The sequence below is a fragment of the Mastigoproctus giganteus genome, chromosome 1 (genome assembly GCF_048544385.1).
Source record: "Mastigoproctus giganteus isolate SK-2022 chromosome 1, ASM4854438v1, whole genome shotgun sequence".
NCBI classification, from domain to species: domain Eukaryota; kingdom Metazoa; phylum Arthropoda; class Arachnida; order Uropygi; family Thelyphonidae; genus Mastigoproctus; species Mastigoproctus giganteus.
The window spans coordinates 78,985,499-79,011,767 of record NC_143575.1 but is presented as its reverse complement, the minus strand read 5'-3'; the positions used below and the strand labels follow the sequence as shown (position 1 = coordinate 79,011,767).

General features: G+C 39.3%; 1 protein-coding gene across 1 annotated transcript in view; it reads left to right on the top strand.

The window, feature by feature from the left end:
- The first annotated feature begins 1,041 nt into the window (after nt 1-1,041).
- The window catches only part of LOC150090913 (PDZ domain-containing protein 8-like), a 218,063-nt gene continuing 192,835 nt past the window's right edge, over nt 1,042-26,269 (top strand). The window contains exons 1-2 of the mRNA XM_090377161.1: nt 1,042-1,207; nt 5,435-5,544. Of these exons, the coding sequence (XP_090233287.1) occupies nt 1,042-1,207; nt 5,435-5,544 (276 nt within the window). The remainder of the gene's footprint in view (nt 1,208-5,434; nt 5,545-26,269) is intronic.

Sequence of the window (26,269 nt, the reverse complement as noted above, 5' to 3'; positions counted from 1 at the left end):
CAATGTTGGAACAATTAATTTTTCTGGTGGCCAACTGAAAAAAGCTTGGAACTATAATTGAATGAGGATGCTTTTTATACCTAAAGAATTAGGAGGACCAAATCAAACTTTTAACATGCAACAAGCCTTTATTTTCTGCATGGAAGAAAAACTATTCAGGTTAATTTATATGTAGTTTTAATATATTATTTAAGGTTCATTTATGAGACGTTTTGCTATTTGTTTAAACATATTTAGAAAGGCTTATTAATTTTAAGAGGTGCCCACCGTAATTAGTAGAATCTTATTTGTGATAAACATGTTAACTTGTAAACTTTCAGAACTTACATTTGATGAATATAGTTTATTTTTTTTTAATTAGCTTTTACTTTGTAACTATGCTCATCCATACCAATAATTGAAACTTCACATTTTAGATTTTTATTTTTTTGGAATCTCCTTTTCAGCCACTTCAGAAAATTTAAATTCATTTTTTAAGACGTAAACTAGACAAATACTTGAATTATTCCATAATGCAAGGGTTCAGTCATTTGCAAGGACCTGATATATTATTATAGCTGTTCCTTGCAAATGACTTACTCTCTTCTATATATCTTATGAATTTGTTTTGTTTCAGGAGAAGAGATCCGGCAATCCATAATTATTTTAATAATGTGGACACAATTGGTAAGAATTCAAATTTAGTTAGTTTGCACAGTTTACACTGCCACATCCTCGATAAAGTTCTGTTTTGGCTCCAAAATTTGACTTATGAAATTGTAAATTATTTTTAATAGCAAAATCAGCCAGTAAAAATTATTATAATCATACAACTTTCATTTTTTTTTTTTTTTTTGAAATCTTAAAGAAATTGAACTTCTGCACAGTCTTAATTGCTGATTTACCTGAAATCTAAATGACTTATGATAAATTTCTGTTTTAAATGTAAAAATAAAATTATTCAAAATGACTAATATAATAAATTTTAGTTATCTCTATCATATCTTTTTGATTTAGATAAGAAGAACATTAAGGAAGAAACACACTTTGCCAAATTACAAAATGAGATTTTCCCCATTTTTCCCACTACCAGAATTTCCTATTTGTTCTTCTGTTTCTGATGATGAAGATCGTTTATTAGAAGGGAAGTTAGAAGTAGAGGTTGTAGAATGCTCACGTTTAACAACTGTTGATACTACATCTCAGCTATTCTGCACTCTCACTTTAGGTAAGTAAAGTTCTTTTCTGGTATTGCACTTAAATTAAAAAATTTGTTCCTAGTCTGCATTCTCCTATTTGAAGGAATCCGTTATTAATTTTAAATTAGTTCCTGTTTTTACTGTATGGATGGTGTTAATGTGCCCACTATTAAATATACTTGTGAAGGCGCTCAGCTTTCATGAATGAACTGAAATTGTGAATGACTTAGCATATCACCAGCTCCTATATGGTTTGGAGGAGCCTTTCATGGCATTTACCAGGTACATCCATGAAAGGATGTACCTGGTCAGCAATGATGTTTAAGTAGGTGGTAGACGTCAGAGTGCCCAGCACATGGATGGCTGGACCCACCAGATACTGCTGCCACTGGCTTGTTTTCATCTCACAGTGCATCCCGGCACCATCACTTCCCCAGGTAAACAATACACACACACACGCACACACGTACCCGGCCATCCACGTGGTGCAACAGGAAACGTGATTCATTGGACCAGACGACCTTCAATCACCCAAGGTCCAGTTTCGATGCTCGCTTGCCCATTGTATGTGCTGTCACCGGTGAACTGTGGTTAGCATAGGCACTCAGAGCAGCCTGCGACTACGCAGCCCCATTTTCAGCAGTGTTCGATGTACTGTGTGTTGTGACACATTACTACCATCACCAGCATTCCAGTTACCGGCGAGTTGCGCCACAGTTGCCCTTCTGTTGCCATGTAAGGGAGAGCCTTCGCTCACCTCAAGCATTGATGAGTCGTGGTCGTCCAACACTTTGCCAGCGGTTCGGGGTTCCCCTCCTCGGACCACCTTTGGTAGGGACTAACTACGGCTGACTGTGAGCATCGCTGCAGCCATGTTGTTTTGGATATGCTCTGACCCAGTCGACTGGCCATTGCAATTTGGCCTTTATCAAACTCACTTTGGTCCGCTGCCTTTCCTATCTGAAGAACAAGAGTAACACTGATTAACGGAGCTCAATATCCGGTGTTTTTTATACCATGTCCTGACCCACACATGCTCTGTAGTTCACCTGCAGTTGCTTAGATTTGCATGATCACCCGCTGGTCATAATGTTTTGGCTCATTGGTGTATGTCCATAGTGAACTGTCAAGAGGCAGAGTTCACTAGTGCCCCTAACTAAGAAAATTACAAACTGTTTGACCATCCCTTCTCCCTTTTTTATTTCCTTTTGTTTATTTGAGTATTTTTTTTCATTTAGTTAGTTATGTGGATTGATATTGATTTAGTTATCTGTTACTAAATATATTTTCATTTTTGTTAGTATAATTTTTTATATTTTAATTTGCATATTTGTATTTAGTTTATTTTCTGCCAATCATCATCAGAATTTATTTTACTGTAGAGTGCTTGCCATACTTAAGTTTATGCAATTCTTAGTTTTAATCTGCTAGCTCTCCAGATTTATGGTGGAAAAGCTATATTTACTGCTATGGATAAAGGGATGGTGAAGAGGAAGACAGTAGTTATTAATGGGTACTGCTCTTCATGGACTAATGTCCATGAAGAGCAGTGCCTATTAATAACCACCCTGTCTTGTATACCCTAAGATTCAGTGCTGGGCCCATTGTTGACTTCAATATTTATCAATGATATTGATGAAGGTATATCAAGTTTAATGTCAAAGTTTGCAGAAGATACAAAGATTAGCAGGGCGGTTAACGACAGTAATCAGGGTGAGCTACTGCACTCGATATAACCCAGCGGGTATATGTTTGCAGGAAACCAACTTGATTTCTGAAGTTTATCTTTCTATTTAAAATTATAATCTCTGCAGAAGAGACATTCAACAAACACAGCTAATGGAGATGTTGCCATTTTGGTGGAATCATGAATTCCATCCAAACATCTACTACAATGTACTCATTTAGAGGCCTTTGCAGTGCATATTGCTCACACCATCTGATTCACTTTTGTCTCCGTATACCTTCCATCAGATCATATACACTGAAACAGACTTAGATAACCTTATATAAGGGGGTAGAATCAATTTTTGCAGTATGGCCTGTGCTTCTTAACTGGAGAGACCGTTTTTACAGGGATAGGATGGGATACACTTAAATAAAAGGGGTACAAGATTATTTGCTGATGCTATCACAACATTAATAGGTGGGTTGGAAAATTGCTAGCTTGGGGGGGGGGGGGGGCATACACACTCTAATAGTTTAACTAGAGTAGCAAGCAGAGGTGAAAGTGATTCTTGCACTGCTTCTGTTGGAACACACAGCATCCTGGAAAGTAAGGTCTCGGAGATTTCAAGCCCTGCTGTGAGCCATCATAGAACAAGTAAATAAATGGGCTGTGTTAGGGTAACTAAGAGTAAGAACATGTGTATGTATACTTGCATAGACACTAATGCTAGGAGCGTTGTAAATAAATCTGGTGAATTTGAGTACTGATTAAATCATCAAATGCAGGCGTAGGGATAGTGGACATATGGTGTCACTCAGACATAAGTGATTCCGAATTTGAATATGGGAAGTACAATATATACAGGAAGGACGGACAAGATAGGAGGAGGGGGGCTATGCTCTTAGTTAAGAAGCATATTAAGTCAAAGGCTGTGCATCCAGTCAACATGGGTTACCAGTGCAATGTTTAGTCAGTTTGCTGTGATATAAACACAGGAAAAACAAAATTGGGAGTAGGAGTGTGTTATAGGCCAAACAGCTATACAGAGAAATAGTGGGCCAGTGAATCAGAATGTGTTATAATGGCGATTTTAACTTTCCAGATGTTGGCTGGAACTTGTGGGTTGGTCAGTGACACTACGACTTTTGTTCGTAGGCGCCTCCGTAGCCAGGTGTGAAGGAGCAGCAGTGTGTAGCACATGCTTCTTGATTAGACCGGGGTTCGAGCCCGTCACCACCAAATACGGAAGATGCGAAAAGGGCAGGGAATGACCACCGCATATCCCCGAGCAATATGACCTTAGTTGCTAATGCTCCTAAAAACCAAATAACAACAACAACGACTTTCGTTCGTAGTTTTATTGGATGACTGTTTTCTATAGCAGCATATTAGATAGGGAACAAGAGGAAGCAATACTCTTGATCTGGTTAATAGCAGTGATTCTTTGTGCATTAAGAATCTGCAGGATAAGGACCTACTCAGTGGGTGGCAGCAATCGCAGTGTATTAGTGGAATTTAATTAAAGAGATAACTACTATCAAGGGTAAATGGAATGTATTTTGCTTTCATAAGTGTGGATGGAATGGTCTCAGACAATTTTTAAATTCTGTGCAGTGGGACCAACTGACCAACAGCAAATTCTAATTGGGAAGCATTCAGAGAAGTAATCATAGAAGCTACTGGGCTTTTCATTCTGATGAAGACAGTGTTCCAGGCTTAGACCTAAATGGTTGCAAGATGAACTATTTAGACACATGACATCTATATAGGCTGAATAGGTATGTGACTGGTATAATCAGTCTTATGTTCATGCAATTGATTTTTGAAAACAATTTGGAATTAATATCTGAAGATCTGTCTGGATATTACTGCTTAAAAAAAGTAATGAATTTAGTTCGTTTTTTTTTTTTTTTTTTTTACACAGAATTATTTAGTTTAAATCTGGTTTCATTTTGGCAATAATTTTTCTTCAGTAATAGGAAGTCAAATCGAAATAAGAAGAGATTAATATTTAAATGCATATATGTATAAAATTTTCATATTTACAAAATTTTAAAATATAATAAACTCACTCCACAGAGTCTGCCCATATTGAAAACTCACTATAGGAAGCTTACATATGTTCAGGGAAATCGCTTTTGAATGGGTTAATGCAACATAATGATTAAGCTGAAATTCTTGTTAAACTGCACCTTTTTTGCAGTTTAATTTCTTCTAGCTGAATGCTCATCTTAAGTAAATAGATTTTCAGGCTGTTCCATTAACTCCTTTAAGGATGGGCAATTTTTTGATGCAGAGCGTATTGTAAAAACTATAATAGGTTGATAAAGAATATTGATAATAGGACTTCAATACAGAGTGTAGTACAGTAATAATGTTAAAAATCTGAACTTAAAAAGGGATTTTTGGTTTTGTTCACATTCATTATTTGTTTAAAATGTAGGAAAAAAGGACCATACAGAACATAGTTTAATGTGTATTTTCCAAATCAAATTTTTCCACAAATTTCTCAAAGCTGCCTTACTCCACTTTATCTGCTATGTACTCATTTTGCAAAATATAATATAAATATTTTCTCTATTTTTAGATTCAACTGCTTGGGTAGATGTAGTACAGTTTTATGGTGGTTCCTGGATTTCCTTGGAATTAGAGATTATACGCCAGAAAGGACAGCCATTAGGCATACTCTTTAAGCAGGTGAGTCTTTCTGTAGCTAGTTTGGAACCACTGGAGTGACTTTTATGTAAAATCTGGTGTTGTTGCTGGAGTATTAGAAAACTGTAATTAATAGCTATGTGGTAAAATGGAAGAGGAAATAGAATAATTAGCTGGTCTAGACTCATGTGAGGGTGATCAGGTCTTTGTTTTTTTTTATAGGCTAACCCTTCAGATTTATAATGGAGAATTTTTTTGGCCCATTTTCTGACCATTCTAACATAGTTTTACTTTATCTTTTCTTCAAAATAGCAGTAAAACTGATTTTATTTTAAATTTGGATTTTTAAAACAATTCTGAGAATTTTTGCTTCAGATGTTTTTCATCTCTAGTTAATGAATTGGTCATCATGTGTCTATACTTTGTGTTAGATGTTTAACGTTTACCGTGTGTGTGTGTGGTTCTAATTAAAATTTTATTTCATGTTGTCCTTCAATAAGAGCCCTGGGTGTCATGCTTATTCATGGTCAAGCATTTCCTGTGTGGTTTAGATGATGCACTTGATTAGCAAGAGTGAAGTTTTATTTATGCTATTGTAATTTTATTTTAAGTAGTTCTATATTCGAAAAGTTAGAAGTAAGAACCCAGAAAGGAAATTCATCTCTGCTTTCTTAATATGTCTTACTAGCCTAACTTTTATTAATTGCTTGACCACCTGGCAGAACCGCACTGACTTAAACCAGCAGAAAAATGGATGACACTGGAAATAGTGTTGCAATGAAGCAGAGAACAAATCCACTCAAATGCTATCCCATTATACCAATGATACACTTTACAGGAGAACAGAATGTTATAAGAATGGCTCTATTTTTCATTCAGAAAGTATTCAAAGGAAGTGCAGAAATGCCTTAGTCAATCAAATGTTGATGATCTGGAGGTCTGATAGTAGAGCTAGAAAATGCCAAACTTTCTGAGAATTTATTAAAGGCAACAAACTTCTTAAACATGCTGACCACAATTACCCCCATACAACCCTTAACTCATCCTGAGGAATAATCACTGAGTGGGACTTTAATGTGACAAGAGATGAGATACTCCAGGAATTAGTAAACAAGAAGTAACAGGAGCAAGTGTATCTTTGTCAGGGAAGATGGGGATGAACTTGTTAAATATGGAAAAGGCAATATACAAAAGAAATAGGACAGTACAAGCTACCAAGAAGCTAAGAAAGCAGTCTGGCCAACAATACCCAACTAAACTATTTTATGCCCATGTTACACAAAAATGCCATTCAGTAGAAGATTGTGTGGGGGTGAGAAATACTCATCCTGTTACAGTTTCTGGGAAAGGAAGTTAATATGTCTATCTCATTTTCAACAAAAATACCATTCAATAGAAGATTGTGTGGGGGTGAGAAATACTCATCCTGTTACAGTTTCTAGGAAAGGAAGTTAATGTCTATCTCGTTTTCATCAAAAATACCCACAAACCCAAAACTGCAGAACACAATATACACAACCACAACATGAAAATTAGAGAAGAAAAAAAAAAAAAAAAAACTAAAGAACCTGACCTGAAAAGGAGAGATGGATATGGGGAAGCCTACAAATAATCAAGGGTATGGAAATATGTATATTTGAGGGATTGTTTTATTTTAAACACAAAACACCATAATACAATAGAATTTTCAAGGTTTATGCAATAATATCATTGACATCCATTTTCTTCTAGCATATTATATGCCGTGCCGATATGTGTATGCCTTCAAAAGTACTTGAGTAGTACCTTTAGTCCTTGAGGTTGTCGCAGACATTCTCTCACATATGCCAGACAAGCTATACTTGCTACTTGGGAGTCAAAAACGCTGATGGAACTGATATTCAGGTGACACTCAAGACAAGTGGACCCAATTTCGATGAAGTCCGAACGGTCTCTGACAGCCAAATCCTCTGCTCGCACCTTCGTGATGGTGGGACTGTTAGTAATCCCAGGTAAAACCCCCATGCGAAAGCACACTGTGGGTGGCCACCCATGTGTGAACCAACGTAAGCAAGGGATGAGGCTTGGTGCTCACACCGGATGGAGGAATGCTGCCTCTCTGTGTTATCAGGCAATACTAGGTGGGAGATAAATCTCATCAACCGGTGCAATACCACCAAGAGGCTTGGAGTGGTAGAACCCACGTTTGGCCTCCAGAGCTAAGTTACGGTCAACCCTTCCCATCTCTTCCATCATGCAGTATGACTTATTTATTATTATTATTATTATTATTATTATGTCTAAGGTGCCACCTAGACTTCCGTCTATCTCCACCTGATAAAGTTGACTTTGTGCAGAACCTCTGCAAAATAGACCTGTATGGAAGGTCTCTTCGCCATCAGGGAGAAGCTGTCACCTGCACAGCCGCTGCCCCTTGGCGAATAGACCCTAATGGCCGCCCATATTCACTTGGTGCTGGGCCTGGTCTTCTATTTTAAGTGCCTCATGCACAAAAATCCCGCACCCACCGGAAGTAGTGCTATACCGGTGGGTGCCAGCAATCCCGCTCCCAGGCTGCCCACACCTGAGAGCCAGCAAAAAAAAAAAAAAAAAGAAATAAATAAAATACATATATACACACACATAATATAAACAAACTAAAAGGAAAAAAGAAAAAAAACACAAATAATCAAAATGTATATAACCAAATCTTAATTAGTAATCATTAGATTATTCCAATGTCTTCTCCATTGAAAAACAGTTACACAGAACTCTTGCAGTGCTTGAAATTTATCCTGATTAGCAATAAGGTCACTTTCACAGCCTCTAACTAAATTACCAATCTTCACTTTTAGCCTTTCTCTATGTTCAACATACAAACTACAATCATATAATAAATGACTCCAAGTCTCAGGTTGATCGCAAGTGCATAAAGGAGAGCTGACTAGACCAAAGTAATGTAGTTTAAAATTTAATGAGCCATGGCCAGTTAAAATAAACAATGTTACCATAGAAGGAAAAACCATTTGTTGTTACTATCATAAGTAAATTTAACTGTTGGAATAAACAATCTAGTCACCTCCCCAGTTGCACTAAGATCCCATCTCTGTTGCCACATACCAATCAACTGTGTTAGAACATTTTTCTTAGCTTTAGCTATCTCTATAGTGACATCAGGTGTAATATTCATGAAAGAAACCATTATGCCTTTTTTTAAGTAATAACAAAGGGCCTGATACACAATGTACAAGTCTAGAGGCAAATGCCCTGCCAAAACCTGCATAGCATTCGTTGAGACTGTTCTGCACAAATTAGAAATAACATAAAGCATTGAGCGCTGAATCGATAACAATTTCTGTTTAAATTTAACGTTAGTAACTCTGAAGTACCACACTGATGCTCCGTACGCAACTATGGGTAAGAAGACTGCCTTGTAGTATAAATTTAAAACTTTCCTTTTCAACCCCCAATCTGACCGTGTTAATCGAATTATTGCTGCACTAAATTTTTAATTTTTTCGTGTAAGTAATTTAAATGTGGGAAAAACGATAATCTATCATCAATTCTTATACCTAGATATTTCACCTCAGATACATCTGCATAAGCAATCTTATGCAGATTTTCAATTGATTGTTCTAGCCATAAATTAAGTACTAAGTTCCAAAAAAGTGGGCCCAATACAGACCCCTGAGGACACCCTCTCGAAAGATTCCTATTAAACTGTAGATGCTTAGCTTTCAGTATAATTTTCCTACAATACAAATAACTCTGTATCGTCCTATACAATAAGTCTGGACATTGCATACCCCTTAATGCAGACAGAATACTCTCATGCCACACCATGTCAAAAGCTCCAGTAAAATCTATAAAGATGGCTAACACATACTTATCCTCTGCCTGGTTGGTGAAATTGATGAGATAATTAATGGCATCCTCCGTAGAATGCCCTCTCTTGAAACCATACTGATAAGGCAGGGTCAAACCATTTTTATCCATGACTTGGTTCAATCTTAAAAATAACAATCTTTCAAAAACTTTGCCAAGATTGGCCAATAACGAAATTGGTCTATACCCTCTTGGGTCATTTGGTTTTTTACCCGGCTTAACTAACAGTTTGATCAAACCAACTTTCCAGATCCCAGGAAAGGTACCTTGAAGTAAGCATTTATTATACAAGTTTAACAAGATGTTAGGATAAAGCTCAATCATTTTAAGAACAGCGATATTCTCTACTAAATCGATTCCTGGGGCTTTGGAAATGTTAATTTTCTTAGAAACGGCTCTCAATTCCTCTAAAGTAAATAAGCTAATATCAACAGACCCAAGGTATGTTACATTAGAGTCCTTGGTGCCTTCTTGCTCTGTTGTCTCCCCCCCTTCTTCCTCATGAGGAAACAACTCCGATGTTATTGCCTGCACTGTTGTAATCCAATCAGTTGTTTCCACTCCATTGACGATTACAGTATTCATTATCTCTCCAGGTCTTACTTTATTCATACTTAGTTTATAAATTAATGCCCAAGGATCTGTATTGCCCACACTAGTAACTAGATTTCTCCAAGCCTTTAATTTACTCTCATAAATAGCCCTATAATAAATTTTCTTTTTATTCCTATAACATGCATGATAAAATTGAGCCTCATTCAGCCCCCACCGCCTATACCTCTGATATGCCTTCCTACATAAAAATACTTCTTTCCTTAACCTGGATAATTCCGCATTCCACCAATTAACAACTCGCCTCTTAACTCGTCTTCTTGAGGCACAACTGAGGGCTCTAAGCAATGAAGACTGAACGAAAGCAGCATACTCACAAGCATTTAAAAAATTCAAATTAACCGTATTGTCTCCTGAAAAATCTAAAGCCACTGACCGTGCAAAACTAGACCAGTTAATCTTCTTATAAGTAAATCTAGTTAATTCAAAATTATCAAAATCTAAAGAAGTATTTAAATCAGCCAAATTAATATGAAAAACCAAAGATCTATGATCACTATTCGTATAGTCCGTTTTCACAAGCCAATAACAGATTCGTCTGGATAACCCCTGAGTAACTATAGTCAAATCAATATTCAACCTGCCATGAACATTATTAAAGTATAAGGCTGACCTGATATATTGACTACACACACTTTATTCATTAAAATAAAGTCCTCCATTAAGCGACCTCTCTGATCAGTCATGCCGCTAAACCATAAGTTAGACTTTGCATTGGAATCCAATGCAATAATTAAATTACTACAACCAATTTCACTGAAAACAGTTTCCATATAATGGATAGAATTAACAATTTCGTGACTTGGAGGACAATAAAGAGATATTAAATTAAAAGTCAACCTAGGAGTACTAATGTTCACACATGTTGAGTTCTGACTACACAGCCCAGAGAGTACAGTTACCTGCAATAACTTATTAAAGACCACAATTGCTGTTTTAGGTTTCACATCAACTACACTTATAACTCTGGCATCAGCAGGAAAACCAACAATTTTATGTCCATGTGCAAAGGAACCAACATGCGACTTCTGCATACACAAAATGTCAACACTTTCTTGCACGGCCACCATTCTAATTTCATCAGTAACCGCACGACATCTTTGGGCTTTGAGTTGAACCAACTTAAGCACACTACGTTCATCTTTATTTTGAAAACTACCATTCACATTAAAAGTACTACAGTTATCCATCATAGGTACGCGTACTGGCGAACTCTAGGGCCTTTTTATACTCAGGACAACAACTACTCCTTAATGAGTGATCATAAGCTCTACCTCTGCGCTTGCAGTTCACACAACATGGATCTTTATTTTTATTTGGGCAATCAACAAAAAGATGGCCACCCTGAGCACAGTGACCACACGACACAGTCTTGTGTGTGCGGTGTTGTATAGAGTGGCCATACCCCAAACACTTAAAACATTTAGTCACAACTGTAAAATGCCTGAATTTGTGTGACGTATATCCAAAATACAACCTGTCATTACACATCAAATTTTGCAACATATGAGGAGCTACCCCAATCACCCAATTATTAAACCCTGCCTTGGAACTGTTACTAAATCTAAAAACAATGCCCTCTCTGACCTCTTGCTCCTCATATCCATAATCTTGAAGGTTTTTCTTATATAAATCCCTAATAATATCCTCCTGAGTTAATTCCTTAGGTACATCATACACTAAGATGGTAGGGTTCTGTAACTTTACTTTATCCAGATTAATACCCTTTTGAAAAAATACCTCTGCCTTACTGAGTTTATCCAAATCCTTATCATTATCTGTTTCAACTAAGACTCCTTTATTTCGTATAGCTCTTAGATTTCTAATTTTTATTTCTTGAAACTTTTCCTTTAATGTGTTAACAATAACCTCTTTGACTTCCTGACTTGACTTATACTGTTCTGAGGACTCCTCAGCCCTGAAAATAACCTTATTATTTAATCTTGCCACTTTGCTCAGCTTCCTGTTATTATCCACCATACAGATATCATTTAATATTACCTGTTCACCTAATTGAGGCTGGCTGAATCCAGACCTAACCTTGTCCGCATAAGTCCCCTTTTGTTCTGCAACATTAGATAGAAAAGGCTGCCCTCTTACAATGTCATCTAATAAACTGGCACACACCTCCATCTCCTCTACCCTTGTTTTAAGACGTTCATTGTCAATGACTAATGTTGATATAGTCTCCATGTCTATTCATACGTCAAGTAAGAAATTAGTTGCAGCTTTAGTCACTTTATTATTTTCACTAGTCATGTAGTCAATAACTTTTTTCTTCAACTTTGTTACAAGCTCAAAAATAGTAGACCCGTCAGGGTACCCCTGCCTTTGATCCTGTATGTTAGCAACAATTATTTCACTCTCACGAACATTTGTGCCTGTACTTCTCCTCCCCGATTACGAATAAAAACTATCTACATCAGAAACCATATTATCAGGCTGAATATCCGGAAAATCAGTTATCTTACCATTTGACAAATCATTTGTGAAATCTGTTACGGCAACATCTTCTTCTAACTGCACCCCCTGTTCAACCATGCAGCCAACTTTAACTACGTTTTCCACACCACCTACCTGGATATGAGAATCAGCTTTACCAGACGTCCCAGCTTTAGTATTCACACTAACAGTACTCATTGCACCACTACTTAAAACACTACTTGCTTTAATATTTTTAACTTTAGACGATTTCTCAGAAAATTTCTTTACAGAATCAGTATTGTACAACGTGGGAACTCTGGAAGGAAGTGGGGGGAAAGCTCCAATCTTCTCTTCCTTCCCCCCTCCTTTACCAAGCTTCTTACTATTAATTCTGCCTTCCATTAACTATAATAGTCGGTTCAAAGCAACCGACTATTATTAACTGAGACGCAACAATATTATTAACTGAAGATTAGTTAACTACGCCAAAAACTATAACGTCAATAAATAAATATATCAAGAATTAATGTTACAACACAAGAAAACAGTAGCAATCGAGCTAGCAACCAGACCAGTCTGCAGTCGCGGAGAACTTTTGCCACACACCCGAGCACTAGCCTAGTCACCAGAAAACTAAAATCGCTAGACAAACACAGCTTTCCTACAAACACAGCTTTCCTACATGAGACATCATGGCGAGATCCAATCTCCCTTACATTTCGAGAGTACAGCTCTAAAACTATGTTCGCAGGCCGGCCTCTAGTTAGTACACTGGCCCAAACCTATTGGTAACTCTCTAGGAGGCTTCCAGATCATCTAGTGTATAATCATGCTACCTCTGCTCTGCCAGATAGTGATGGGAGGGAGTCCGAGTACTGTGTATGCAGGGGGAGGGAGCATTGTCGAGGCCACGTTATGTCAAAGATTTGGGTATATTCTTACAATGTGTAAGCCCTATCCAAAAATTTCATTACTTCATACAGCATGTCCCCCACTTTTTCTTACTATTGAATTGTCAAACACCCTGAATTGTCAAACTAATAGAGTAAGCTTATCTGCAAAAAGATCTAAACTTAACAAACACTTCCTAGTTCATTTCACAAATATACATGGTCTCAATTCTAATCACAACGATCTCCATTTCCGCTTGCAGTATGCCAAACCCCATGTACTTTTGCTGACAGAATTTCAATTATCGGTTGATTCAACTACTGCTCATCTCAGTTGCCCAAATTATTTACTGTATAATTCTTTTTGCCTCAAAGGTGGTACTTGTGCATATGTCCGTTCCGATATTCCCTCTCCGAGACTTGGTAATTTGGAATCTCCTCTGGTTTAAAATCTCTCTACCTCATTCTGTCAAATTCATCTGTTATCTTTACTGTTCTCCCAATTCCACTAATTACTTGGAACTCTTTGCAACTTGACTTTCTCCAACTTGACTTTCCTAACAGTGAGGTAATTTTCCTTGGTGATTTTAATGTTCACAACTCCAGCTGGCTTCCGTTTTCTAGTCACACAGACCCAGCTGGCTAGGATGCTGAGGCTTTTGCAATAATTATGACCTCACACAGATTATTCATTTACCAACCAGAATACCAGACAATCCTAACTGTACAGCCAACAAGCTTGATCTTTTTCTCACAAACATTTTTTCTCTTCTAAGTACACGGTCGAAGTAAGTGGTCCTTTGGGCACCTCTCACAACTTGGTGATTGTCTCTTCTCCAATGGAGTCTTTATCTTATGGCTATTCCCAACCTCATGTTGTTTGGCATTACAAGAATGCAAAATGGGATGACATGTGCGATTTCTTTTCCTTGGTCGGATTACTGTTTCAAAACTTCTGATGTGAACATTTGCTCAGATCGTGTCAGTGAAATTATCCTTGTAGGAATGGACTCCTTCATTCCACATTCCACTTTAAAATCTCATCCATTATCTAAACCTTGGTTTTCCAATAAATGTGCTAAGGCTATTCAAGAGAAAAATGTTGCATATTGGAAACAAGCCAATTAATTTGCTTGTTTCCAATTCTTCAATTTCATTTTCTGCCTACACCAAAGCTCGCAGCAATTGTGTATTAATTGTAAATCAGTTGTTAATGAGTCCAAACTAGATTTTGAACAGGCTAGGAGTAGAAAACTTGCTTCTTGCCCTAATGGTAGCCCAGCATTCTGGTCCCTTGCCAAATCTATTGGTCATAACTGTTGTCACTTCAGCCAAGGATAAAGCTGACCTGCTAGCATCCCATTTTTCTTCCAACTCGTGTATTAATGATCTTGGGAAAACACCTCCCACCATCCAGCACGCTCCGTGAAATGCCTCCTGTGGTCTTCCGTCAAAAGGATGTTAGAAGGATTTTTACGAATCTTGATGCTCAGAAATCTCCAGGTCCTGTAATATTTCTCCACTTGTTCTCAAAACCTGTGCTCCTGAACTTGCTCCTGTTTTTGCCAATTTTTTTTTTAAATTTCTTATTCCAAAGGTGTTTTTCCTTCTGCTTGGAAATTTGCTCATATTCAGCCAGTTCCGAAAAACTGACAAATCCCTCCCATCCAATTACGGTCCCATTGCAATTACTTCTACTCTTTCTAAAGTAATGGAGAAATCAATTAAATGCCAACTCTTAAACTACCTAGAAACCTTCTATCTGATCAACAAACGGCAGTATGGATTCCGTCAATGTAGATCCACAGGTGATATTCTGGCCTATGTTACTAATTTATGGACAAATTAAATGAAAAAGGTCTGTGAAACACAAGCAGTTGCTCTTGACATCTCAAAGCCTTTCAATCATGTTTGGCATAAAGATCTTCTAAACAAGCTTCCATCTTATGGTTTGCCAACTATTCTTTGTAATTGGTTATCCAGTTATCTCTCTGACTGCTCATAGAGGGTGATGGTAGATGGCTCTCTGTCTTCTAACTTCTCCACTAATGCTGGTATCCTCCAAGTTTCAGTTCTTTCCCCTCATTCTTTTCCTCTTGTATATTAATGACCTTCTTCTATTGACCGGAAATCCTATCCACAGCTTTGCTGATGGTGGTACATTGCATTTCACTTTCCAGTTTGAGAAACCTTGCTCTGTTCAATCAGCTTCAGCTTCTGAAATATCTGCTAACAATTCCTTAAATGCTTATCTTCAGGTAATTCTCCAGTGGAGCAAAGACAACTTTAGTTGATTTAAATCCTTCTAAAACTCAGTCTTGCCTTATATCTCGCAAAAAGGATTCTTCTGCTCCTATGCTTATCTTTGGTGACACTCCGATTTCTAGGCAAGTTGATGTATCTGTTTTGGGGATTACCCTGACTTCTAATCTCTCTTGGCAAAGCACAATACAAATATTGTATCCTCTGCATCTAAAAAACTTGGTTTGCTCTTTCGCTCTCTGTGTTACTTTTCTTCCAAATAGCTGTTCACTCTATACAAATCGCAAAACCACCCTACCATGGAATATTGTTCCCAAATCTGAGGAGGATGCCCCAAAACCTCTCTCAGGCTTCTAGATTCCATTCAGAAGAGGGCAATTTGGTTAATTAATGACTCATATCTAACAGTGTCTCTTCACTTGCTGTCTCATAGACGTACTGTTTCTGCTGCATGCCTTTTCTACAGATACTTCCATGGGCACTGTTTTTCTGAATTGGCATCTATAATCCCCGCTCTCTCTCTTTCAAAACAGCCCAAACGCATGCCACCAACATCCATTTACTCTCCTACTTCAAACTCACTGAACCAACTTTTCATCTAATGCGTTTATTCATTCAACTGCCATTTTCTGGAACAACCATCCTTCATACTGAAAATATGCACTTTAGTCAAGCCTTCCTTCATACGTATTTACTGAAAATTACAGTCTGCAGAAGTTGAAGTCTAGTGTCAACAAATATCTTCTTTCGTCTTCTCAACCTCCAACCTAAGCACTGTACTAAATACTATAGGTTCTAATACCTCTTGTATTTGGCGTTTTAATAAAACAAAAAAAAAAAAAAAAAAAAAGAAATAATGGAGGCATGTGCTGCAAGAAAGAAAGCATGACCTTATGTAGCATCAGCCAAAAAAAAAATAATAATAAAAAAAAAAAAAAAAAACAATTTCACACATCCATTCACTCTGAAAGTTTGTCCAGTTCCTCCTTGAATTTATTTAAGCTATCAATGGAATCCACAATGACTGATGGAAGTTTCTTCCAGCAGTTAACCACCCGCTTGCTAAAGGAAAATTTTTGCACATCTATTCTGCAACTGTCTTTCCTCAATTTGAATTTATGCCCCCCCCCACCCCTAGGTTCGTAATCTGAGGAAGCAGAAGAATTCCATCAGAATTTAGTGTGCTCAACCCATTCGAGGCCTTATACACCTCGATCAGATCACCTCGCAGGTGCCTAGTCTCCAGCTGCTGCAATTTGCAGAACTTAAACCTTTCTTGGTGAGAGAACCCTTCGTTTCCCTTAGCAATCTTGTTGACCTTCTCTGTACATACTCAAGCAACTCTACATCCTTACTAAAATGAGGCCTTCAGACCTGTACGCAGTACTCAAGATGTGGTCTGACCATTTCCTTATACAAGGGAATAATCACCTCCTTTTCCCTGCTAGCAAAATTCCTGTATGTCATTGACAATTACCCATGACCTGCTCTGGCAGGATGTCTGCATTGTTCAGAAAACTTCATATCAGACTGCACAGTTACTCCCAGATCTTTTTCATTTTCTACCACCCTAAGTGTAGTACCACACAGTTGGTATGTTTTTATGTGGGGTTACATCTACCCATGTACAGTACTTTGCATTGGTCAATTTTAAACTTCAGTTGCCACTTCTCAGCCCATCTGCCAAATTTTCTAGATCCTGTTGCAGTAGCACACTGCCATTACTTGTATTAACAACCCTACCAGCCTTTGTATCATCTGCAGACTTCGACATTAGGCCTGATATACCTTCATCAATATCATTGATAAATATACAAAACAACAGTGGGCCTAACACCGAACCCTGTGGAACTCCACTAATAACATTAGTTCACGAAGAGCTGCATCCATTGATTACCACTGTCTTCTTGCACTCAACCACCATTTTATTCTTTGTAGCAACTTTCCCATAATACCATACTGCTTCAATTTGTACAGTAGTCTTCATGCACAACAGTGTCAGAAGCTTTGTTGAAATCCAAGTATATGATTTCAGAATTATTTTTTGCCTCTTGTTCATTTGTAATCACATCATATTTGTAATCACATCATAGTATTCAATCAGATTGGTCAGACAAGACTTTCCCTTTACAAACCCATCCTATGTCGGAATTATTACTGCAGTCTTCTAGATGATCTTGCAATGCATCTTTAACCAGTGACTCCATATTTTTCCAGAACAGAAGTTATAGTAACTGGTCTGTAATTAGATCCCCACTCAGATCCCTCTTTGTGAATTGTGGATACATTTGCACATCTCCAGTCTGTGGGGACTTCCGCTGTGTCCAAGGATGCTCTCATCATAATGGCTAAGGGTTTGCTTACTTCCTTTGCTGCCTCCTTTAATAAAACCGAATAGATCCCATCTGCCACAAGTGCCTTTCTTATGTTTAACTTCAATTTCTCTTCTACTTTGCTCTCAGTTATTCCAAAATAATTTAGTCCTGTTGCAGATTGATAAACTTCTGGCATTCCCCTCCTTGAATAACTCTTCATCTGTGAATGTAGATGCAAAATACTCATTCAGATTATCAGCTATCTGAGCAGGTTCATCAGCAGTCGAACCATCAATATCAAGTCGACCAATTTGATTTATCCCCTTCCTTCGAGTTTATATAAGTAAAGAAGTCCTTATCTTTTTTTTTTTTTTAGCATCCTTTGCCGAAGATTTCTCGTAATCTGCCTTTGCTTGCTTAACCTCCTTTGTGACTTGATTTCAGATTAGCTTATATCTGCCATTGTCTTCTGTGTCACCTAATAATTTATATGCATCCCATGCATTTTTCTTCCATGACACAGGGATCATTAGTTCATCTGACAACCAAACCCTGAACAATATTTCTTAATCTGTATGAAAAGCCTAGTAGCTTTCATGATTAGATCCTTGAATGCTTCACATTGAGAATTTGCTGTTGGTGACATCAGTTAGTGCAAAAATTTCATTACTTCATACATGTACAGAATTTAAAAACTGTCTGAAACCACTGTAGTCACCTTTGGAAGCAAAAACCCTTCCCTTTACCCCTAATGTAATTATGTCTTTAAGTAAATCCCATATCACTACACTGTGATCACTGCCACCTAATGGTTCCTTTATCTGCAAATTCTTTATACACAAATAATCACCGCTGATAACCAGATCAAGAGTATTACCCTTTCTGATTGCCTCTCGAGCATGCTGCCGCAGAAAACAACCATTCAATAAATTCACAAGTCTTGCTAGTGTGTGTGTGTGACCAATCCACAAGTTCCAGTCAATATCTTGGAAGTTAAAATCCTCCATTATAACACAATCTGATTTATTGGCCCATTCTATTTCTCTGTACAATTGTTCGTTGTACTCATTAGAGTCATTAGGCCTATAACACACTCCTACTCTAATTTTTGCTTTCCCAATGCTTATATCACACTAAACTGACCTAACATTGCACTGTCCATCTGTGTCAACTGGATGCACTTAGATTTTGTTTTTCTTAATTAACAGCATAATCCCTCCTCCCTTCCTATCTTGTGTATTCTTTCTGTACACATTGTACTCCCCAAATTCCAATTCTGCAATTTTTGTGTGTGTGTGTGACACCATGTCTCTAATATCTCAACGACCCCTCGACGTGGGCACCTGTACGTGGTGAGGGGACCTCCCAGTGACGCTGCTGGACTTCCAGACTAGCATCACTGGGATCCAGCGCCCACAGCCCAGGTTCCAGGCTTACATCAATGGAATCCGGCGTGTTTGCCATGCGCTGCGACCCATGGAAATTCGGAAAGGGGAATCCTGGTGGTTGAGGGGCCCAGCTTCAATACACCACTTTGGCCCCTGCTTCGACAAGACGGGAGGTCCTGGAAGGCCCGGCTAGGATCAATCGGCTAGTAGGCTCGCCTGCAAGAGTCAACCGTGTCAATGCCACGCCCCTACCCTCATGGTCCGAGGGACAGGATTCAGGCTGGCGGCGGTGCGGGTATGGTGTCTGGGTAGCCCTGGCGTTCCACTCCCGAGCGCATTTATTGCATGCCGGGTAGTGGGCGTCCCTTTGGGCTCTGTGGTGGGTGGAGAGCCCGGGCACTGAACCACTTAAAATTTACATGAATCCTGATAAACTTACTTCCTCAGGGGGCCCAACCCGGTCCCTATCAGAAACAAATGACAAAGATGCAGATAGCATTATTGCTAAAAAGAGGCAGCGAACTGAATTACCATCAGGGCCTGTCCCAAGGTTCTTAATTATGCATTCTACCAATGAAACACCGATTGGTAAAATGTCGCCCTTTTTCATTCAAAAAGGGTTAGATGGGTTAGCAGGTTCACCCAAATCAGTTAAGAGGCTCCATTCTGGAGACCTTTTAATTGAAACTAAAAATGACAGGCAATCTGAACATCTACTCCGAACAACATCAATCGGAGGAATACCTATAACAGTGACACCACACAGAACACTCAATTCATTGAGAGGTGTCATTTCGGAGTGGGACCTTCTCGATGTAACCGAGGAGGAAATCTGCTCCGAATTAAAACCACAGGGAGTTATTGCCGTCAAGAGAATCACTGCGCAAAGGGATGGAAAACTTGTTAAAACCAGGAGCGTTATCCTGACTTAACTCTCCTGAACCTCCTGATGAGATTAAAGCTGGATACATTAACTGTTCAGTGCGTCCATATGTTCCGAACCCTTTACGTTGTTTTAAATGCCAGAAGTATGGACATTCTGAAATGGCCTGCCGTGGAGTCCTTGCATGCGCTCGATGCGGCGCAAAGGACCACGTAACAACAGCATGTTCAGCTGCAAAACCAACCTGTATTAACTGTGAAGGAGACCACCCGGTCTACTCACGAGCATGCCAGAGGTGGAAAGAAGAAAAAGAAATTCAACGGCTGAAGGCAGAACTAAATATATCATACCAGGAGGCAAGGAAATCTGTGAAACCCCTAAATACCAACAAACCTACCTACGCCCAGAAGGTAGCAGGGAGATGTTCCGTCGGAACTCAGACGGACATGACCATTCCTCCAAAGGAGTCTTTCACTCCTATCGCGCGTTATCTTTTAAGTTCTCAAAAACCTGCACAGAAGGACCAATCAGCTGCCACTCCTATATCGGTACCTCCTAATGCTCCACAAGTAACAAAGGTAATTATGAAAGAAAAGAATAAGAAAGGGAAAGTCCTCCCCCAGTACCCAAGAAAAGATGGATGTCGAGCAGAAGGAGGTACCCGAAGATTCAGTCTTGGAACTCTTTGCGGAGGAAGAAATGGACAAGGGACAACGTCCATTCTTCCCCAAAAAAGATAAACCCAAGACTGATAAAAGTAAGCCCTCAGCACCTCGGAAGCCGCCTGAAGGAACCACCAAGCCAAAATAATGGCTAAATTCCTACAGTGGAATTGTCATGGATTCCGCCAAAATGCAGAAGACATCAAGGCACTCCTGCAAAAGCACAAACCATTTTGCTTTTGTATACAGGAGACTTACCTAAGGGCAAATGATGACCCCAGGATGCATAACGTTACTATCATTCGCAAGGATAGAATTGGAGATGGCCCCGTGCATGGAGGAGTCGCAATCCTTGTGGCCAACCATACCCCTTTTCAGCATCTGCGACTTACTACCAGCATAGAGGCAGTAGCAACTCGAATAACAGTGGGGTTTTTACTAACAGTTTGCTCTATATATTTGCCACCTGGTACTGACATCTGCCAAAAAGACCTTGATGATCTCGTAATGCAGTTGCCTCCCCCTTTCTTACTTCTTGGGGACTTTAATGGATATAACACCCTGTGGGGTAGTGCTAGCATTAATAGAAGGGGACGAGTCATAGAGTGTATGCTCACTGACAATGACCTCTGCCTTCTTAATGTGGGAACAAACACCTTTTTCCACATGCCTACCTGTACGTTTTCTGCCATTGATCTTTCTATCAGCTCGCCTTCTCTTCTCCCTTCACTTACTTGGGAGGTAGAAATGAACCCGTATGGAAGTGATCACTTCCCCGTGATAACCACCTTAATTACTGGGAGACCTTGTCTTCCTGTCAGGTTACTGCGGTGGAAGTTTGATCAAGCTGACTGGAGTGCCTTTCAACACCTGGCAAAATTTGACAACTCTGCAATCAGTCAGGAGCCTATCAATGATGCAGTTACGTACATAACAGAAAATATTGTCCATGCAGCTGCAACTGCAATTCCAAAAACATCCACATGGTTTCCTCCCTTTCCAAAACCATGGTGGAATCAAGAATGCACAGCAGCTAAAAAGGCTCAAAACAAAGCCTGGGGGATATTTCGACGATATCCTACCACGGTCAACCTATTAGCATTTAAACGTGCACGAGCCAAAGCATGCTATATCCGCCGTCATAGTCAAAAGGAATCGTGGATCCGTTTCACATCATCCATTACCCAGACGACCAGCACTAAGGTGGTCTGGGAAAAAATCCGGAAATTAAGGGAAAATACACAGCACACACACCCCTCATCGGTCCTTGAATATAATGGATGTACTATCGCAGACTTCACTGCAATAGCCAGTGCTCTTGGGGAAACATTTTCTAACATCTCTGCAACATCATCTTACTCCCCAGAGTTTCTGGTCCTAAAGCGCAACGCTGAAAAACAGGCCCTTAAGTTCACATCGAAGGGTTCCCACCCATACAGTGGGCATTTAACATCCATGATCTGAAAACAGCACTCGCCCGTACAAAGGCTACCTACCGCTGTTGGACCAGACATCCATTATGAAATGATCAAACATCTTTCACCAGAATCCATGGACCATCTGCTCTTCCTGTACAACAGAATCTTCCTCGAAGAGTATTTTCCGGATACCTGGCGCAAGGCAACTATTCTTGCTTTTGCTAAACCAGGAAAGGATCCTAAATGCCCAAAAAACTATCGTCCTATTGCTCTGACCAGCTGCCTGTGCAAAATATTGGAGAGAATGGTCAATGCTCGTCTCTTATGGTATTTAGAATCGAATGACCTTCTCTCCCGCTTTCAGTGCGGCTTCCAAAGAAACAGGTCCACACTGGACCACTTAATAAGACTGGAAACATCTATCCGAGATGCTTTCCTAGAAAGAGAACACTTGGTGTCCATCTTCTTTGATATGGAAAAAGCGTACGACACAACTTGGAGATTTGGTATATTAAAAGACCTTTACAACCTCGGTCTACGAGGCCACCTTCCCATTTTTATTAAAAATTTTTATCCTGCCGTTATTTCCAAGTTCGTGTAAGATCCGCCCTTTCCCGGTCCTTTTGCCAAGAGGAGGGGGTACCACAAGGATCTGTCTTAAGTGTCACGCTTTTTGCCATTAAAATAAATTCTATTTCTGAACAACTTCCTCCAACTATAAACAGTGCACTCTACGTTGATGACTACAGCATATTCTCTCAATCATGCAATATGAGGGTTATTGAGAGACAACTACAACAAGCTATTAACCGTCTTAACTCCTGGGCCACGGCCAATGGTTTCAGGTTCTCACCGGAGAAGACCGTTTGCGTACATTTTTGTCGCAAACGCAACCTCCACCCTGAGCCTGAATTACGACTTGGACAAAGCACCATTCCAGTCTTATCAGAGACGAAATTCCTGGGACTCATTTTTGACAAAAAGCTGACATTTGTCCAACATATTCGTCACCTATGCACAAAGTGCATGAGAGGTCTTAACATTCTCCGCTCTCTTTCTTCTACCTCTTGGGGTGCAGACCGATGCACTCTACTCCGCTTATACCGTGCACTAATACGCTCAAAATTGGATTATGGGTCTCAGGTGTATTCATCTGCCAGAAATAGCGCTGTTCGTTGGACCCCGTCCATCATCAAGTCATCCGTATTGCTACCGGTGCTTTTAGAACTTCGCCTGTCCAAAGTCTGTATGCCGAAGCAAATGAACCATCTTTGTCGCTTCGGCGAATGCAGTTGTCTCTGCAATATGCCTTCAAGCTGAAGTCCCTACCACACCATCCCACATGGACATCCGTTTTCGAGCCTCGATGGGAAAATCTTTATAACACATGACGTACTGCCAATCGGCCATTCGGCATTCGTGTTCAAGAGCTACTCAATGAACTTAACATCTCGGTAGACAAGGTTGCTCAATCACCAAAGGAGCCCTTTCCACCCTGGCATGCACAAACACCAGCATGTGACTTCTCGCTCAAACTTGCAACGAAGTCTAATACTCCAGCTTCTGTCTACCTTCAGCTCTATTCACAACACCGTGCAGAACATTCTGACTTCTTGCCAGTTTACACAGACGGCTCGAGGTCAGAATCATATGTAGGATCTGCTGCTGTTTTTCCAGATAAAACCATATCAGAGCAGATACCTGTTAACTGCGCATTTACACTGCAGAGCTGCATGCTATGGAGTTAGCTCTAGATCACATAAGAAAACACCAATACCAATGGTGTATTATATATGCTGATTCAATGAGTGCACTACAGGCTTTATCAGCGGTGTCACGCACTAATCATCCAACCGTCCCGTATTCAGCAGATAATATACAGCCTCGATGCAAGTGGATTCGATATCTGCTTCTGCTGGATCCCCAGTCACATTGGGATTAGAGGAAATGATTTGGCTGACATTGCAGCCAAATCGGCAGCCCTGACGGATAATCTTGACCTTGATAATCTACCCTATACAGACTACAGGCAAGTGATCCATAGTAACCTGCAATCTCAGTGGCAAGATTTGTGGCATCGACTGATTACTACAAACAAACTATGTCGAATTAAGCCTGTGATCCATCCTTGGCGGTCCAGCTTACACAGGGATCGCAAAGAGGAAGTTGTTCTTGCTCGGCTCCGCATAGGACACTGTCATTTGACACACTCCTTTTTGCTGAGGGCTGATGACCCTCCTATGTGTGAGCAATGTGACACCATTTTAACCGTCGAACACATTTTATGTGATTGTTCCAGTTTTATAAATGCTCGTTTTACTGCTTTTACCCATCTGACTGATCCGTATACACTTAGTCAGATTTTAAATGACAATGACAATGTGTCAGCAGTTTTTAAATTTTTAAAGTCGATCAATTTGTATACACTCATATGAAATATACAATTTGCTTCTATCATTGTACTGATTTTATGATTGTATGCACCTTTAAACGAAGTAACTTTTTTACAAGTTACCAGTCTTACCTTTTTATATTTTAACTTTTTCCTGGTGCACTATAACCCTGCTGTTTTTGTGCCACAAAAATCAAAATCGATCAATCAATCAATCATATCTCAACGATATCTGCCTTTGTTTTCTTGACCAGCACTTCAAATTCATCAAATTTACTACTATACTTCTTGCATTGATGTACATGCAAGTATACATGCACCTATTCTTATCTACCCTAACACAGCCCATGTATTTGTTTCATGAGACTCCCACTAGTCCCTGAAACCCCCAGCATCCTGCCGTCCAGGCTTCTGCTTATTCTAAGAGTAGCAGTGCAAGAATCACTTTCATCTACTTTTAACCTTTTTGTTTGTGAATCTCCCCAAGCTAGCAGTTTTCCGACCCACTGCCTCGATAGCATCAGCAAACACTCTTGCCCCCCTTCTATTTAAGTGTATCCCATCTTTGTAGAAGCACTCTCTCCTGTTAACAAGCACAGATGATGTTGAGGAAAATTCTACCCCGTGAACCTTGCACAGTCCCTCCAAATTAATTGATAAGGCTCTCATCCTATACTCCCTCCTATCGTGTCTGGGCAGAACTGCAGACACTTTCAAATTTAACCCTAACTTGCAACCTTTTTTCAGCATTGACCTGTACTTGCTAAGTTAAGCTGCAGATCTCCTATTCTTAATGTCATTAGTACCATCATGTACAACAATATCACCCTTTGTGCCCTTAAAAGATGATATCTGTTCTACAACATCATCAATTTTTGCATCTGGCAAACATACCCTGGTCCTGTTTTACCTATCCTTTTTGCATAATATATTCCCCGTCTCCCTGACAATAGAGTTACCAACAATAACTAACTCCGGTGGGACCAGCACATTCTGCCTTGGAGATTGCCTCTGTATTGCCTGATGCACAAGAGTGAGCTCTGGCATTGAGTTGAGCATCTGAGAGCCTGATGGGTCCCCCATTTTAATATCTTTTAGGGCATCTGTTGGACTCTTCAAACTCTCATAAGCACCCATCAGAACGCTGAGTTGGCACCTAATTTCTTGACACTCTCTGCACCTAGCACACACACACAAAGACATCCTCCTTGGCTAGATCATGTTCTGTTCCAGAGAGTTCTGCAAACATTTCATAAGGAGTGCTGTGACTCCCCAGAGTTTCCTAGATTCCTAGATTCCTAAATGCATTGATACATATTACACTATGTAATTTTACATTAGATTCCTAAATGCATTGATACATATTACACTATGTAATTTTACATTAGAGCTACCTAATTACCACAATTCAAAATTTGAATTTCCTACTGCTCACTCTATACGAAATCAATGGCTGCAAGATTCAAACGAGACAAAGGTTTTACGTATATTAAGTAGTAACCTACAAAAATATCTAAAATAAAAATAAGTGTAACTAGAACTATAGAGCTACTTATAAAGTACAATACAGTATGACAATTAAGTAAATAAAATAGCATAACACTGATCTTTTTTGGAGCTTGTAATTCACAGCTGGAACTTGTAAAGAGAGTCAGCA